The 18,528-nt window shown below is 33.1% G+C and overlaps 4 protein-coding genes across 12 annotated transcripts in view; 1 reads left to right on the forward strand and 3 right to left on the reverse strand.

The window, feature by feature from the left end:
- Positions 1-2,081, reverse strand: part of LOC108970748 (polyadenylate-binding protein) — a 5,504-nt gene extending 3,423 nt beyond the window's left edge. For both annotated transcript variants that reach the window (XM_018936300.1, XM_018936299.1), the window contains exons 1-2: positions 1,869-2,081; positions 18-490 (exon numbers count right to left, since the gene is read on the reverse strand). In XM_018936300.1, the coding sequence (XP_018791845.1) occupies positions 18-490; positions 1,869-2,061 (666 nt within the window). In that variant the 5' untranslated portion in view covers positions 2,062-2,081. The remainder of the gene's footprint in view (positions 1-17; positions 491-1,868) is intronic.
- LOC108970749 (meiosis-specific nuclear structural protein 1-like) lies at positions 2,061-5,328 on the reverse strand. Its single transcript, XM_018936301.1, has 7 exons — positions 5,130-5,328; positions 4,862-5,052; positions 4,527-4,797; positions 4,313-4,448; positions 4,066-4,215; positions 3,037-3,901; positions 2,061-2,169 (listed from the first exon to the last, which is right to left on the reverse strand). The coding sequence occupies exons 1-6, from the start codon at positions 5,155-5,157 to the stop codon at positions 3,574-3,576; spliced, it is 1,104 nt and encodes a 367-aa protein (XP_018791846.1). The 5' UTR covers positions 5,158-5,328; the 3' UTR covers positions 2,061-2,169; positions 3,037-3,573.
- Positions 5,329-5,424: 96 nt separating this feature from the next.
- LOC108970746 lies at positions 5,425-11,709 on the reverse strand. Of its 3 annotated transcripts, none has more exons than XM_018936289.1 (5): positions 11,257-11,709; positions 8,721-11,142; positions 8,589-8,660; positions 7,492-8,524; positions 5,425-7,435 (listed from the first exon to the last, which is right to left on the reverse strand). In XM_018936289.1, exons 2-5 carry the CDS (start codon positions 11,072-11,074, stop codon positions 6,746-6,748), a joined length of 4,149 nt encoding a protein of 1,382 aa, XP_018791834.1. In that variant the 5' UTR covers positions 11,075-11,142; positions 11,257-11,709; the 3' UTR covers positions 5,425-6,745. The 3 variants fall into 3 exon arrangements, with proteins under 3 accessions (XP_018791834.1, XP_018791836.1, XP_018791835.1); XM_018936291.1 differs by having other exon boundaries at positions 11,563-11,604; XM_018936290.1 differs by lacking the exon at positions 11,257-11,709 and adding an exon at positions 11,209-11,227.
- Positions 11,710-12,267: 558 nt separating this feature from the next.
- LOC108970747 (heat shock factor protein) lies at positions 12,268-18,422 on the forward strand. Of its 6 annotated transcripts, none has more exons than XM_018936292.1 (13): positions 12,268-12,436; positions 12,618-12,973; positions 13,130-13,354; positions 13,836-13,944; positions 14,014-14,345; positions 14,410-14,612; positions 14,697-15,516; positions 15,584-15,912; positions 15,989-16,094; positions 16,647-16,724; positions 17,024-17,111; positions 17,163-17,240; positions 17,299-18,422. In XM_018936292.1, the coding sequence occupies exons 2-13, from the start codon at positions 12,896-12,898 to the stop codon at positions 17,487-17,489; spliced, it is 2,637 nt and encodes an 878-aa protein (XP_018791837.1). In that variant the 5' UTR covers positions 12,268-12,436; positions 12,618-12,895; the 3' UTR covers positions 17,490-18,422. The 6 variants fall into 6 exon arrangements, with proteins under 6 accessions (XP_018791837.1, XP_018791838.1, XP_018791839.1 ...); XM_018936293.1 differs by having other exon boundaries at positions 12,705-12,973; XM_018936294.1 differs by having other exon boundaries at positions 12,268-12,973; positions 17,024-17,096.
- Positions 18,423-18,528: the final 106 nt, after the last annotated feature.

Here is an 18,528-nt window from a genome sequence, read left to right on the forward strand (position 1 = left end):
AAATAGTATTAAATTACCTTATAGCTGGTTATTTTCCCGAAAGGCTCAAATAACTCCTTCAACTTCTCGTCATCAAAATCTTCTCCAAAATTCTTTACGTACACATTGGTAAACAGTTTTGCTTTTTCTCCCAATTCCTTCTCGCGTTCCTTGCGTGGAATGAATTTACCTACGTAGACTTTTTTAGCATTTAACAACATGCCATTGACTTTTTCTATCGAAGTGTTAGCTGATTCTTCGGTTTCAAAATGTACGAAACCATATCCTTTTGAATTGCCCTTTTCGTCGGTTGCAACTTTACAACTCAATATGTTGCCAAACGCAGAAAAAGTGTCAAAAATCGCTTTATTGTCAATACTTTTATCAAGATTTTTAATAAAGACATTTCCCACACCCGAACGACGCAAAGATGGGTCCCGCTGTGACCACATAATGCGTATAGGCTTGTTACGAATTAAATCAAAATTCATCGTATCTAACGCGCGCTCCGCTGTTAAAAAAGTAAGTAAAATAAATATTTTAGTTATTAATGGAATTCAATGGTAGAAAAAGTTTCGTTTTCCTCAAATTGTAAAACAGTATTGTTTTAAAAATAATTCTGACAAACTGTGAAAACTTTATGTTTGTCCTAATAAAAGTTATTTAAAAAGTTGTATAAGTCAAATCATAATTGAAATAATATATTATTAAAGCAAATTTTCTTTTGTTCGCTTACTAATGATGCCAAGTATAATAGGATTTAATTAGAACAGCATGGTAAATAAAGCGATCTTTCTCTTGCATTTTGTGTATAGTCCGTGGGCACTCGATAACTCATAAACTACGTTACGAAAAATGCATTGTGATAATAATAAAAAATATAATTGAATTGTTCATCAATACTTCTTCTACAAGGATTTTACAAACTTATTTAAAATGAAAAATTGTTGTGCACATTATTCTGTTTAATATGCTTCCCTCCCTTTTTCCATAATATTCTTCTAGCAAAAAGTGTGTATCTGAAATACTTCGCATATGTCAATATAAATAAATACTAAATAGATAATTTTCAAACATTTGTAGCAGCGACCATACAACATGCACCGATGTCTCTTTACCGCGATATTACCAAGTCATATAGTAAAATTTCTTTTCACAGATGTGCTTGTCATGCAAAGCACGTACGAAAGTGTCAACGTAGCATTTGCACTAAAATTTAAAAAACGTAAATATAAATTGAAACTATATCCCCATACAAAATAAAAAATAAATAGAATTATTGCTCAACTAATTGACAGTCTAACAAATGTAATCGTGGTTTTTCAAATAAAATATATATATATGTACATAAAAAAAAGTATAAATACATATCAATGTGAAGTCACTGAACCCCAGAAAAAAAAAAAATAATAATAATAATAATGTAAATAAACTATAATACATAGCCTGGTGAAAGTTGAAGAAAAACACTCATGAATTCTGCATACGTGACATTTTTTTAGSGAATTTTAAATATATTCATGTATACAAAATATATGGTATGAAAACATCTGAGTCATAACTCACATAACCTACGGTCCAGAGTTAATAATGAAAACATAAKTAAAACGGAAACAAAGAAAATTGCTCTTTCCCCCATGATAGCCTATAAATCAGGTACAAATATATGTACTGGCATTAAAAATGGCTGACACATGTGGTGAAAACTACAGTAATGCCAGATCAAATAATCTATAACCACTCTAATTTAAATACTTCCCTTCCACTACATATCAAATCGACTATTATTCGCAATATAAACATCTCATCTCAGAAAAAAAAAAAAACTAAAAAAAATTTATTGGAATTCCTCTTCATATTTCGCTACCATAAATATTTTAAAATCTTACCGTCAGCTGGTTGCTGGAAATTTACATAGGCATAGCCCAGTGAACGACGTGTAATTACATCACGGCAAACCCGAATGGATAATACCGGACCAGCGGTTGAAAATTTTTCAAATAAACCAGCCTCGTTTATATCTTGATGTAAATCGCCAACATAAAGTGATGCCATTTGATAGTTGGGTCCTCCAGAATTCATTTTTTTTTTTATSTGTCGGATACAAATTTATCTTTGCACGCTTCTTTCAATCGCTCTCTTCAATAACGTTGAAGAGAAAAATCTACACAAAAGAAAAACTTAAAAGAACTGTAAATAGAAACAAATTAGTTATTATTATAGTACAGCAAATTTTTCCAAGTTAAAATGCTAAAAATAAAGTGGCAACCCCAAGAAACACGTTTCGTACTAATGCGGCGCTGGCAACTGCTATTCAGTATGGAGAATACCAAGCAAAATAAATTAAATTTAATACAATTTTTTTAAATCCGAACACCTTCCATAAATACGTAAAGTAAAATTTCAAAMAATTTTACATGTGTTATTCTGTTTTTTCCCCCCAGGAACCCTCTTTTTGAAAACCTCGTGTGCATAAACGACCACCATTTTTCTTTAGCTTTGCTTCGCCATGCCACGCCACAATCGAATTTCACTTTTATCGGTTATACATAAAGATTACATTATGCTGTAATTTTACTTACGTTTTATACACTTGCTCGATTTTTGCTACTTTTTGCAATTTTTTTTTGTTGATTTTATATATTTTTATTTTTTTTTTTGGTTTTTTAAATGATTTTTTCACAAAAATATGTGATAGTCGCGAGCTTAATTTACCACACGACCACTCACCACGTCGGACTCAACACGACTCAATTCAATTCAATTTTCATTTTCTTTCGGTTCACACGAATACGCCATTTTCGACATTCCATTCACCTCTCAATCGTGGAATGCGATTGATGAACCTCAGAGTTGTAACAAGTATTCGATTACGTTATGGAGTGTTTACACTCTACTTCTAATCTCCTTATAGTTTAAGGATTGTTTAGTGTCATAATATAAATGCACACACATTTTGTTATTAAAATATGTATTATTGTAAATTTTTATGCATTTCTAAGACACATGTTTTCGTTATTGTTCCTAAACACTATTTATAAAGAAAATATAATTTACCTTTGATCGAAAAATAAATGAATCCTTTTGCAAATCACCGCTTTTAACCAAGTATTCACAGGACAGCAATGAATATTTTTATAGCGACGGACACCTTTTGTAAGGATTTCCAMAGTAGTATCGGGCACACTTTTATTATTGACGTTGGCGATTCTGTTTGTATGTATCAATTGAAATAGTAAAAAAAATGTTCACAAATTTGAAATGCACATAAAATCGGATTTCGGAATTAAAAAATATTTGGCTAACTATCGGACATTTAATCTTTTTTTTGCACAATCAAAATGCGAAAGGAAAAACGAGACATTTTTGAGATAAGAATCAAACAAAATATTTTCTTTTTTTGGTTGATTGCGAGAATTATTTTATTTGTTTTTTACAAACATGCAGAACGAAAACTACAATTTTTCCAAAATAATTTTTCCTCAAATGTTTCTCGATGTATTAAAAATTCATTGAGTGCCTAGATTCAATGATCTACCGTAGATTTAAAGTGTATCCATGAGGAGTGTATGTACACACAAACATATAAAACATTTAATTGCGCTTCTTTTTGCCCTTCTTTTTTTCAACTTTCTTCTTGCTACGACGATATCTYCGAAAAGCCCGTTGAATAATTTTCGCTGCACGCGTCATCATGAATAGCATTACTCGTTCCTCGTGCTTCCGACGATCTTCCTCCTCTTTTGTTTTAACAATGGCTTCATATTCAGCCTCTTCTCGTTGGTATTCGATAAGAAATTCATCAAACTGTTTTTTCTGCTCGTCGTATTCTTCTTGTAGGTAAACGTTCTCTTTAATTTTTTCACCAATATTCTGATCAAATTTTTTCAACAAAGCTTGCAATTGTAAGAGTAGTTTATTTCTAAAAATATTCAAATACATACTATTAAATTATTATTTATAATAATGATGTTAAAATCTTAATTTAGTCATTTTAAGTTTAACTAATTTAGTAAAAAGTTAGGTATCTAAATTGAATACAAAAAAATCAAAAATTAAGAAGTATRTTCGGACATTATTTCTTACTTTTCATCACGCACCTCCTTTTCATGTAAGAGGTTTTGTTTTAACATTTTTTCATAAGCTGCCTTTGTTCTCTCGAGTTCTTCTTCCAGATCCTTTTGCTTTATAACACTGGCCATATGTATATTGTGAATTCGTCTACTGGACTTCACCCTGCAATATAGCAATGAATAAGCTAAATAACGTGACTRGATTAATGGGTTCATAAGTGTATTTAATATACATATGAAGGCAAACATAATATATTTACAGTTCTTCTCTAATGCGCACATTATTGTCCCATTTTTTAAAYGCTAGATCAGCCTCATATTTTTTTATAACACCATCCTTTGCAGCTAGCTTCCAACGTAAGTTAATTTTTTGGTTGTGTAATTTTCCCTGGAATTCTATATTATAAGAAAATAAAGAGTGTACSCTTGGATGTGTATAGAAATCGTCTATACAATCCTTAATCCACATTTTACCTGCTATATTTTTCTTCATCTGCTCGTTATCATGATAAACTTGATGAATTTTCTTTTCCTTTGCCAACTCAGCCATCGCCGATTTACTCAATCGTTCTTGAGCTATATTTTGCAAAAGTGTAAAAGCATTCAATAGAGACTTATCCTCATCGCTCAATTCATCGAGCCAATCGGGCAATGAATGCAACATTTCATAGTTTTCATGGAACATGTCGATTAATTGTAACAGTTGTAGATTTTCTTCAGGGTTAAATTTTTTATCATTCGTTTTCTGTTGGATGGAGAAGACCGCAAAATTATAGCTTGAAAGATGTACGCTTACAAAACTGACATACCTTTATAATTAAGAATGATTGTATGGYATGCCAGCACTTTTCATATTTTGTTCCTTTCAAATGTCTTCTAACCGTCAATGGGTTCTCTAACACACGAGGGATCAGCAACGATATCTTTAATTTCTCAATGGACTCATTTACAATACGCATGACACTGGCAACCTGAGCAGCTCGCTCGGCAGACATCTCAGCTGCCAAAGGGAACAAACAAATGCACATTAAATATAACTTCCTTCTGCAATTATTAATTTTATTCTGGCCGACTTACCATTTTCATATTCGTTTTTGTTACTCATGGCAATTATTTTATCTTCATAGATTTAAAATTATGTATGTATTTAAAAAATATATTAAAAACGTAAATTGAAAGCAGTTAACAAGAAAACTGAATGCAAAATAAAGAAAGGGTTGCTATAGAAATTTATTTTCTATGTGTGTATATATGTATGTTGGCACGTACATATGTACATATGGATACACCAGTTATATAAGTAAATCATTCTATATAATTTAATATGAACTGAAGCTGTTATTCGGTGTTTTCTGTTTAAACGATTTGTGGATAGAATATTTTGAAACAAACATTTATTTTTCCTTTTACTTTTTTAATACATAGACATCCCAATTAAACATATTACATACTAAACATATTTCATTTAATTCAATTAATTTGTATTTATAATACTCAAAAAATTGTCAATAGTTCCATAATCGTATGGGTTGCTTCTAAAATAATGGAAATGTGTTATCCATATATAACATCCAGACTACAATTTCGCTATTGGAATCCTCCTCAATAAAAAAAAACTCTAATTAACATATACCATATATAAAGATATTTAATGATAGACGCAAAACTTTAATTTTACTTAATTTACTATACCGATTTTGGCTATAAAACTTTTCAGCAGTGGGCTTAAGTTTGACCAGAATTTTGATCCAAAGAAACTTAATCGCCTAACCACGCAAATTTCAGTTTGGCTGTTCGCTCTTGTCATAGTGCRTATATTAGTATGTTTTATGTATGTATATAAATTTATATGTGTAAATTACTATTTGCGCCATTGCACTTTCAAACCTGTATAATGTTAAACTTTTCATTCAGTATACTCCTCGAAATTAATACTTATATGTATATGTTACTTAATCATTAAATATACATAACTAAAACTGGCAGTGAAATAAATTATAACTCAAAAATACGTGAAATATACATACTTATATTTATATCCCAAATTTGCGGAAACAATATTATAACTAAAACGAAAAGTATAAAGCGAAATAAAATCATTCAATTCAATATCTTTATAGCATTGTATTGCATATAATATTAGACTGGTTTAATGGTTTGGTAGTAGGTTGAAGTGAATCAAACTCAAGTGCTATATCCTTAGAAATACACGAATACACAAATCGTATTACTTCTTTTGTATGTGAAAGTAAAATACCGAATGTCAAGCAAACCATTTCTTGTTTTGTTTAAATRTTACTCGTTCATGTATTTATATGTTTTTAAGAATGGAAAAAATAAATAACAGCCAATTAATGCGATTGGGACTTAAATTTACTATAAACAGTCTGTACCAATATACAAATTAAAGAAAAAACTTAAAAATATTGTAGTGCTCTACTTACAATTCACATTGTTCACAATTAACATGCCAAATATATTATATGCAAACAATAATTTAAGGCAACATATAAATTAGCAAATATCGTAAAAATCATATGACTGTATATAAATATCCCATACGTTCCACGAATTTTGGTATATGACTTAATGTATCCGACAGCGACTTTTGAACAAATGTCCAGGAATAAGTCTTACTTATACACAGTAAACTTGCATAAAATATAAATCTTGTACGGGAAAAGTAGATTCTTTTAGTGTTCACATTCTACCGTCGCTGTTGTGATTTTTGTAGTTGTCGGCGATATTTTTTGGATTAATTGTGCTTGCGACGAAGCTGTTGCCATATCGCCCCATTCAATTAGATATTGCCTTTGACCATCGGCCAATTGTCGTTTGGCACGAATGCAAAATTGTTCACCAGATTCAATGCGATTCACTGCGCCACCAAAGTATTCCTTAACGGACTGTTTAAGATCTTGCATACTATTCGCATTTGAGCTTTTGTTGTTATTTTTATGTAAATCCTGTTGTTGCTGTTGTAATGTTGCCAACGTTATATTGCTGGATGAGTTAGTCGATGATACAGTGCTTGCACTAGAAATTGAACTACGGCGACTATTAGCGGGTGAAACCTTTTGGGGGCGTTGCCTCAACCGTCGACCATGCGACGGTTTAGCTTGTTGTATTATTTCTACTTGTGCATCCACCCCCGAACTCGTGGAGCCTGGCGGCGACGAAGACGATGACGATGATGATGATATTGATGAAAATGATGCAGTTGTAGCTGTTGTGGTTTGACGTTGACTTTGCTGCTTGTTAAATGTGGACAATACTCTAGTTGTATTTGTTGTTGTGAGTTGGGTTTGTGTAGTAATCAAGTCTTTGGCATGTATAGGGAAAAAGTTCCTAGGAAATGGATTGATTGTTGTTGTACTAATAACCTGAAAGTATARTATAAAATAAATAAGTGTTTTACAAATATATTTGACCATTTCACCTCCACATTTGATGATAGGCGACGAGTTCGTCTCCTCCGCACCTCTTGATTCGGACCAATTGTTATGTCTTTGGCACTCAATCTTCGCTTGATTGTGCGTACTGTTCGGGGCTGTCCGGCAGCCCTGGCTAAATTACTTGTACTTAGATTTGAAAAAATACCTGCGTTTTTAAGCGCTGCCAGCTTAGAGCTGAAGTCCAAAGCTGTTGTATTAAAAATACTGCTTTTAATCATTGTACCGCTTCGATTAAAATTTAATAAGTTTTGAACACATCCCGATGAAGTTCCTGTCGTTTGGGATGTGGGTATATTCTTTTTAGGTGTAATTAAGCGAAAAGGGTTATTAAGACCTAAAAAGTTTTTCGGCGGTGGGATGATAACATCAAGTGATGTACCTCGACTACTGGACGAATTCTCATCAGATGACGAATCACAAATGCGACTGCTGTCATATCGCTTAGCGGCTGCCTCAGCAGCAACCTCCTTGTAGGAATTTGATAATTTAAATGCTTTGCGCTTACGACTGTTCCGCTCTGAAACCATTGGAGACACATTGTTATATACTAATGACGCAGAATTGGGGTTGACTGCATTAGAGATGAGTGCCCTATCAAGGATTTTGCAATCAAATTCACTCTCATCTGTAACCTGTTTAATACTTCCAGTTAAACACTGCGGTGTCTTTAATGGAGATACACCTTTTTCTTTAATTTTATCTTTTCTTATTGAATGGCTAGACTGTATTGTACTATTAGCATCATTAGCATTTTCATCGTCCAGAACCGATATCTTCTCAGACAATATAGTATTGTTATTGTTATGCTTTTTGACTGATTTTTGCCTCAAACAACCTGTGTTTACATTTTGTATTGAATCCTTTATTTTACGACTCTTTTCCATTATATGTTTAATGGGGATTTCATCATCTGAAGTAAATATTTCGTTTTCTTCAACACGAAATTCATATATATCTGGTGGAGCAATCCGTTGTGAAGATGACGAAATTTTGGAAATTTCGTCGCTACTTTTGTATCTATAAGAAAYGATAATATATATATAGTATTTTTTCCTTGTGTTAGTACCTTATTTATACATACTTGTTTTGAACTAACGACATGCATAAATGCTTGTCCACTAGTTTTGCTCGATCCTTCATAGGCTTACTGCAACTAAATTTTAAATATTGTATAAATACATATGTAAAAATTATAAGTTTATTTTGAGCTTACCGCAGACAAAACCAAACGCCGCTGCCCGGTGTGGTTTCTCTGGTACAACAACGATGATATCCACGCCGACAATCCTCACATGTTTCTATAACATCTTGTTCTTGGACACGCTTACACGCTACACACATTTGAGCATTACCATTCCCACCACTATTTTCCAGCCGCCTCATCTCATCAATGCCGCACCATAGCTCGGAGTTATCGTCAAAACGTATCAAGTACTGAATTTTTTGCATCTTACTCATCTCAGAATCACCGCTGCTGCCGATAACCGTTCCCAGATATTGACGGCCATCATCCTTTCGGATAAAAACATCCTCGCCCATCATAAAACTGGACTTTGATAAAGAAACGGATGAATTTGCAGATTTCTTGTCATCTATTAAGCTATCAAGAGAATTAGGGGACGAAGTAGTAGGTGTTGGTGGTGTAAGAAGAGTTACTGGTGAGGCTGTTTCATTAGGAGTAACTTGGATTATTTTTATGGGTGCAGGCGATTGTGGTGACACCGATTTTGTGTATTTCAAATCGACATCTTCACTTGAGTCGTGTAATACTGCAATGTTATGWTGCTGTAATACAAGATTTGGAGAAGAAGCGTCATCGCATTTCGTTGTGTTTTTCATGCGTATTGCCTCCGGAGTTGAAAATTTTATTTCAYTATCTTCTATTTCGACAATGCTGTTTTCAGATATTTCATTCGTTTTAGTCACTATTTCAGTATCAGTTGCATTCTCCTCATCGCTAATGACGTATTCGCATTCTTCATCATCCAGTAGGTCAATACTCTGCGTAATTGTTGCAAAGGGTTCTCCCGCAGCATTGGATATGGTTTTGTTCATTAGTCTTCTTTTTGTAGGTGTACAAACCGTTGTTTGTGATGTTACACTATTTCTTTTAGTTTCAATTGATGCATTTCCAATTATTATTTGAGAAGATGTTGATTGTGAAGCTAATGYACTTCTCGTAGGCGCCAAATTTAATGACAAAGGTGGTGAAGTACTATTTTCGGGGGAGGTGGGTGGAGTATGTGGAGTTGTTGTTGTAGAGTCCGGTTCATCAATGACTAATGTAGAATCGTTGCTAGCGTAAGAATCGCTATGTATCGTTCCACCATTACTAACCGGGTCCAGCACTACTTTGTGATGAATTGCTGGTATAATTGGAGATGGCTGTTGTGGGGTGTGAGTAGCTAGAGAATATGTATTATCGGGTGATGTTATTGCAGAAGTCGCCACTGTTGCGGTAGATTCAATACCAGAATTAATCCCGGAAGTATCGCTATAATGATTATTAATACAAATATTAATTCGATCCAACACAAGAGTTGAGTTCGAACTTGTCGTTGAGGCGGGGGAAGACACCAATGTGGCTGAGCTGTTAACTCCATCAGCAACTGTTGAAGATTCTTCTGTAAGAGCTGACATCAGCTTTGGAGCAGAYGAAAGATTATTTGCTGCAGCTACGCCATCGTTTGTGTTATTTGACATAGACATAAAGAATTGGTGTTGAGCATCATCTTGCGTGATATGCAAAGCAGTCGCCGATGAAGTTGGAGCAGAAAAATGTTGTTGTGTGAAATGAGTTGGTAATGCTGTCGACAACTGCTGAGCATAAGCAGATTGCTGATGTGGTGTGTGATAGAACTGTGGGAGTTGTATTATATCGTCGTGCCCAACAGCGGCTTCATCTTTAGCATTGTTATATATATGCTGTTGGTGTTGTTGTTGCAACGTATTTGGCAGTGTTGTAATTATACGAATATTATTGGCGTTTCCGTTGTGGTAACATCCCGTGAGGGTATTAACTGCTGACGATCTGCTGTTAACAACTCCTGAAGTGGCTCGTGGTTGCAYCTGCGCTGAAGTTCCATATTGACTTGCAGAAAAATTATTTGTTATTAAAATAGTATTGCCATGTTGATGCTGCAGCCGGTTCGCTTGTTGCATGGAATTTGATGATGTAGAAGTTAAAGACGTCGTTGCTACCCCGCCATAGAATCTCTGTGATGATGGTTGAATTCCAGGAACAGTCGTATTGAAAAAAGTTTTGCCCAAGGTAGTGGTCAATGGTATTTGACGTGGACCGAATAATTCACTTGTTCCGGTAGTTGTAATCGGTATTGAATTTGTGGTAATTTCGGGTCCCTTTTCTGCACATGTGCTAACATTTGGAAGTTGTAATTGTATTGATTGCTGATGCTCAGACATGGGTAAAGTCGAAGCAGGAGGAAGGAAAAAGTTACCAAGGGCTGGTTGAATATTGGCATGATGTGATAAACGTTCATTCGGTGCTTGATGCTGAACATTATGAGGATCCTGGTGAACATTTAGGTCATAAGAAGCACTATTCATGGTTAGAAAATTCTGCCAAGACTATAGATGGACTAATAGTAATTCCGATGTTAATATATTCGATTTATCTGCAATTGGCGAAGAAATTGTTATACATACATTTGTTTATTAGTGACAGAATGCAAAAATTCTACCAAGATGGTTTTTTGTTCAATATTTTTTACAACAGCTGGCAATACTACCTTATTTTACCGGCAAGTGGCTGACATTAGGTGTGAAGAGGACAAATTAATGTGCACTTTTCATTTTCCATTATTGGAACAGACAGTGTAAACGATTATACACATATATTTCAATAATTCTTGTAAACCAATGTTCAAAATTTTATATTAATTTTACTTATCAGCAGTATTGTTTCAATTAATGCAATTAAATCATTTTTCATACAAAGCACATTAAAGAACGTGATCAATTTACACAAGTTAAGATTCGTAAAGCATTTTTCGTACTCTTGGAAATTTTCTACTTCCGAGTCCCTCTTAACTCACCTAATATGGAGTATTTTATAAAATCTTAAATATATTGAAATTAAAGTTTATTTTATTCGATTTGCAATCATATTTAATAATATTCAAATAATGAAATATAAATTTTCCACTCGGAATTTGTATTAACACTGTCAGCCATTTTCCCAACACACGAACTGATTTTTCCCATTTCTCTTTACCTTCCCAATTCGTGCGCTTCTTCACTTTCCAGGCTAGAATTGGTTATTGACAACTACTCTAGTAACAGGGTTGCCTAAATGACCAGAAATAATTAATAATATTATACACATTTCTCTGAAATTAGTTCGCTTTAACGTTTCGTCCAGCCATTTCTTGGACCACGCTTTATTCTCTTATTCTTTTTGACAAAAAAACGAAGTCTTTGTTTATAATTACTATGAAAGCTTGACAGCTCGCTCGATAACAATGCAAATTTTTTCTATGTTTTTCTATGTCTCTACGTTATATTTGAGTACTTGTTCAAGCATTTCCACATTTATAAAGTTTAAGTTAATACTTTTATAATTATTATGTAGCATTTTCAGATAATTCAAACTTTTTAAATTAAATAAATAATTTGTTGAAATTAACATAGCGATAACCCTTATAAGAAGAGTACAATCTCGTAAGTAGACAACGTGTACCTTTCTATCACACTCTTTTATATTTTTTGTTGTTGTGAATTTCAATCAAATGAARAAGTGAACGCAGTGAAGTCAGACATTTTTTAATACGCTACATAAGTTTTGAAAAAATATAAATTATCTTTCAACATTAGTGAAAAAGTCGTAAAAAAAGTGTAGTACGATTGAATTTACATACGCCAGATTTGTATTTGAAGCATATATTTACTGGATTTGCTTTTAAAATATTGGTAAAAGTTGGAAATTTTCCCTTGCCTGTTTTGCTTCGAATACGATATTCGTGATGGTCGTTCTGTTTCCAATATTGTGCTACTTCTTAAATTTCGTTACCATTTACGTTTTGACACTCGCCTTTGCTTTTATTTCCGTGCGTTAGTTGTCCATCCATCCATTTGTTTTTTATTCGATTAGTTTCGTCTCCACTTTTGGTCTTTCGTGTTTTTGTTTTTGAGGAAAAAGAGGCTTTCAGAAGTTAATTAACAAAGTTATAATTTAAAGTAATCGAATACAAGTGATTAAAAAGATTAAGTCAAAGAAAAACAACAATAAAATACAGTTGTTAAAAATCATACAGAGACAAATAAATGAAAGCTTGGAAGCAGTGTAATAAAAACTTGTAACAAATGGAAATGATTTTCAGTTTCTAATCAATAAGTACAAAGCAAACGAAAGTGAAGAAACCTATCTATATGGCAAACGCACGTAGTAAAATTGACGGAAAAACAAAACCACTGGGAATAGAAAAAATACTTTATGACGACACACAGGTGTGGTGTAATTCATTCACTTTGCAGAAAACAATTTTGTTTTAATACATCTAAAATAGTTTATGTTTTGTTAATTAACATAATTGAGCTATAGCAAAAGACTTATTTAGAAATATACTTTTCTTGGAAATCATAATACATAATTAACATTTTTAGGAAGAGAGAACTACTGTAACGAAGTCATCTAAAAACAAATTAAGTGGTACTAAACTAAAAGCGAGCATTGGACACTTAGAAGCCGATCAACTTAAACAAGAATTTCTAGAAAAAGAACAAATGCACACTTTTAGTGAAACCGGAGCCGGCGTACCGGCTTTCTTGGCTAAGTTATGGCGACTGGTGGATGATCCGGATACCAATCATCTCATCTGCTGGAATAAGGTAAGTTGTTTATATACATGTCATTAAAAATAGATGTAACATTTATGTATATGAAACATGTGCACTCATTTAAAATTTGTTTTTTTTTTTGCTTAAAGAAATTTGGCAACAATGCCAGTGATTTTTAATTTATTTGATATGTATCGTCAATTATTCGCAAGTAACAGCCTAACAGTGGATTGTTATTCAATATCAACCACGCGTTACATATAGTAATGCACTTTTCTTTTTGTTAAGTTTATGTATAGTAATTCCGTATATTATCAATAACAAAAATATTTTTTATAATGGTAGCTTAAAGTCCATAGCCACAATATAGCGTGGATATTCCTTATATGAATATCTAAATTGTGGTCAGTTTTACCACATTCATACGAATGTATATTCTTAAAGCTGACTAAAATTGAAAAACACATTATTTTACATCGATAGCATGGCTATATACATATATTATTGATAGTTGTAATAATATTTTTTTCAGGATGGTCGAAGTTTTATAATTCAAAATCAAGCTCAATTTGCTCGTGAATTGCTCCCTCTAAATTACAAGCACAACAACATGGCCAGTTTTATTCGACAATTAAATATGTGTAAGTTGAATGAAAACTAGACTAAAGTTAAATGAATTTAATGTTATATTAACGTTATTAACATTTCAGATGGCTTCCATAAGATAACATCAATTGACAATGGTGGCCTAAAATTTGATCGGGAYGAAATGGAATTCTCTCATCCATGCTTCAAGCGAAATTGTCCATATTTGCTTGAGCATATTAAGCGAAAAATCGCCAATACAAAAAGTTTAGATGACAAATCAGGTTTGAAGCCCGAAGCTGTCACGAAAGTGCTGCAAGATGTTAAAGCAATGCGTGGTAGACAGGATTCGCTTGACTCACGTTTTTCAGTTATGAAGCAGGAAAATGAGGCTTTATGGAGAGAAATAGCCTCTCTACGGCAAAAACATGCCAAGCAACAGCAAATTGTCAATAAAGTAAGTTATATTACACTAGTATTGATTGATTTTTTCTGTTAATGTTTTTTCCTTTGCTTTCAAGCTCATACAATTTTTAATCACAATTGTTCAACCATCGCGCAACATGACAAGTGTAAAACGACATATGCAGTTAATGATACATGATACACCGGACAATACAAAACTTCGCAATAAGAGTGAATCCGAATCTGAATGTGGACCAGTTATTCATGAGCTGGGTGAAGAGTTGCTTGACGAAGTCGCCGATCCTGACATTGATCTAATGTAAGTTTACTGTTCATATATTATATAAAATATAAATATTCCAATACAAGACATATTTCCTTAATTACTTTAACAATATGCCAGGGATGCCTCCAGTCCATATAGTAAAATGATTCCAAATAATGATACAGAAGGAAATGGATCACCGCTAAACATTGAGCGTCCCCATTCTAGTGTTAGCCAAGGATCCCAACACTACGACTTTTCGAATCAGAGTACGGATGACGCACTTAACACTGCTGTGACTGGTCCGACTTGTAGCAGTGGTGGTAAGAGTAGTGTAAATGCAATAAACAACATGACATCTCAGAAAATCGGTATGGAATCGGACTCATCAATTATACAGTCAGTAAATCCCGATGGATCGCAGATTTTCTATCACGTTACCGAGGTACCTGATGCAATAGACGCGCATAATACCGACGTCATGCCTGGTGCATCGCCAAGTTACAGCGAAGAGAACGTGTTGACTACACCAATGGTTCGTGAACAAATGGCACGCTCACAGCAGCTGAAACAAAGAAATAAGCGACGCCGTAAACAAATTGATGATGATGATGATTCAACAGATATCACCGCTTCAATGTCGAAGATAAGAAACGTTGAAGAAAAACGCCAGTCAACACTATTAATCAAAAGCGAGAAAGAGCCACAAATCGATCCAATGTCGTTCCTTAATGATTTTCCAGATGACCATAACACAGATGCAAGCGTTTCCGGAAGTCTTGAAGAAAATCTTGCAGCTAACCGCAGTAGTTCTAGTTTACTAAATGCTGGCAATATAGCTACTGCTGCCATATCACCAGTCAGCAGAGCTAACAAGAGTCCCCTACTAGGCCAATCGACAAATTTTTATAATTCAAATGAGTTTATAACATCCGAAATGCCTGCTGATATATTTGAAGTGAGATTATATTAAACATGTGCATAAATTCAATTTTCTTCTCACGATAGATATTTTAAAATCTTAGGAATCTCCATTAATATCCGCTGAGCCAAATAGTTATAATCAGCAACAACAGAAACAACAGCAACAAATACAATATGGTCGAACAACAGCTAACAGTGGCAAGTTTTCTTCATTTGTCGCGCGTAGTAATAATAGCGGCAACGGAGCAACAGCTTCCAATAGGGCCTCAACATCTGCCGCAGCTGCTGTCAACCAATTTAGCAACGAAGACAGGCAGAGCAATAACAATTCTCCTACAACCTCACAACAGGGAAAGACCATCAATAATGGAAATAATATGTCTTTAGCTAAATATAAAAGCGGTGGTACTGGCAATGAGGGAATTATGCGGTTAGTAACTGAGAGAGATCTTAGTTACAATAAGGAATTCTGGCAACTAATTTCTTTAATATTTATTTACATTTAGTGATGAAGTGAACGACCATTTGGATAATGTGCAGGATGAATTGGAATCGCTTAAGGATTTGCTACGCAGTGATGGCTATTCGTTAGATGCAAATACTCTGTTGGGCGTAAGTATTCCATTATTGAAATGTTAGTTCCTCCCTTATGTGTACCACGTGCAATTCACTTTTTTTCGTTGCACCTCAATTTAAGTGTTTTGTGGTAACTATAGTGTATAGCCTTAGCAACTCGACGCAATTTTATTTTTATACCAAATGGTCATGAAATTAATATAAAAAATGTTGTAGTTTTCTTCCACACCAGTGCCTAAATATACTGAATGAGGGAAATAAACCAAAACCCACTTATATGAATATTGTGCACATGTTTACAAAAATATTTTTCAAGTTTGCTTCATGGTGAATGCAACTTTGTCTAATACTTTTAGATTTTTGGAAACTATTTCAAAAATACTCCTTGCTTAAAAGTTATGAATTAAATTATAAATAATATTTTACGACTTACAATTATTATTTTTCTCTCTTTTTGATATGAATTCTAACAAAAATGTACACAAACAAAACATTTTTGAATGAAACTGCATTATGTCTTCAAAAAATAAATGCATGATACATAAAACGATTTTTCTGATGAAATTCTGCAAATGTGCCAAAAACTAGAACGGAGATGCTACAAACACGARTACAACCAATCGATTTTCCCTGTCATCACAACTGGATGGGGAGTTTCTCACGAAGGTCAGCCAATTATTGACGTTTTCATTTAAATCTGAGTCTGAGCTAAATTATGGCTGAAAAGTGTGATTAATGAAACTGTTAAACCCGTACAATACGTATCAAATTGCCAAAGAAACTTTAAAATAACGTTGAAAAAGTTAAGAATGTGTGAAAATATATAGGCTTTAATAATAAAACGGCTCATTTGATATTATTATGGCTTTGCACAGTTTATTGTTTAACCAATATTCTTATTGTCCACATATTTTAAAAATTAATTTTAAATATATTTCACTGATGTTCTGTTTTATTTATTATAGCTTTTCAATGATTCCGATATTTTAGGACCATTCGGTTTAAATTTGGTTAATGAACCCAACAATGAGAAAAAGGGTGTGTTAATCAAAGGTGATGTTTAATAATCTTAATATATTTATTAATGCCATTTATAATTAACAGGTTCGGAGCTAATGTCCTACCAACCAATGTATGATCTTTCAGACATCATAGATATCAATGACAAAAATGAATTGGAATGTATGTTTTTAATATTACTTTTTTTTTAATAATAGATAAAAATAAATATTTATTTCAGCTGTTGATCAAGCGAATAGACCAAGTACTTCAAGGCAATTGCCTCAGTTGGAGCAACAACAAAGAGAGCCGACAAGTGGACTGAACACACCATACAATGATTATTTTGCTAATGCACTTGAACCAGCTGGCACACCGCGTAAAATAGAATCTGCAACTCTTTCTGATAGTAAAACTAAACACCCAAACTAAGACAGCCTTCGCACTGTTAATAACTTTGTATATTAAAAGAAAACCAGAATTGAAAATTATCGTTATTCAAATATTCTTAAAATATAATATACTATACTATTAATATGGCATCACAGAAAATCCCTTCGGCTTTGCAATGGGTATAAAAATGATCCAAAATCATTTGAATACTATATTCATTAAATTCTAACTTTTCTTAGTATAACACCGAAGTAATTTTCAGTGCTAAACACAGTTATAAAATTAATTGGGCTTTTGTCTACATAATTGAATTTTATATTCTATTATAATTGTTATACTCTTGTAAAAAATTTAATTAGATATATATTAGTAAGATTGTTAACCCCTTCATCCCAAAAATTTAAACTCGGTACCAAAATGTGTGAGTAATGAGTATTTTTGGAAGTAATCTAAGATGTAAAAGTAATAACCTGAAGGTTATATTTAAAAACAGCCTGAAGGGAAAGGTGTGATACTGTGTCTGTAATCCTTGCTAAGATAGCTGTGTCAAATAAATGTGATTACAACTTCCTCCCATATAGCAATAGTAAAACATTACAGTGATTTCATTACTTGGTTATTTACCTGATAAGCGCGTCCCAGACCATATTTGCAAAGCAAATTTTTTTTTTGACTTTCACGGGATTGACACGACTAAGCATTCTTAATTTTCATTATTATTTCAATAAAAATATATCGAAATTAGATTTTTTTTTAGACTAAAATACATGTTATTGGCGCGAGTAGCTTGTTTCTTTTTTTGTTTTTATATACAGATAAAAAAATGTGTGAGAATTAAAATTGAAAGTTACCATGAAAGTGGTAAATATACATGTATATGAAACCTACGTTTATTTTAGCTATAATTCTGTCGCAAGGAGATCACACAAACGTTTACACAGTGTCAACTCACTTGAATGTCTACATTATTAACATCGGTTTGTAACATCAATAAAAACATAAGAAACAAACACAGTGAAAGAAAGCAACACAACATAAAATATTCTTATTAGATATAGAAATGAAAACGACATTTCGT

Source organism: Bactrocera latifrons, unplaced genomic scaffold (assembly GCF_001853355.1).
Source record: "Bactrocera latifrons isolate USDA-ARS-PBARC rearing strain unplaced genomic scaffold, ASM185335v1 scaffold_31, whole genome shotgun sequence".
Taxonomy (NCBI): domain Eukaryota; kingdom Metazoa; phylum Arthropoda; class Insecta; order Diptera; family Tephritidae; genus Bactrocera; species Bactrocera latifrons.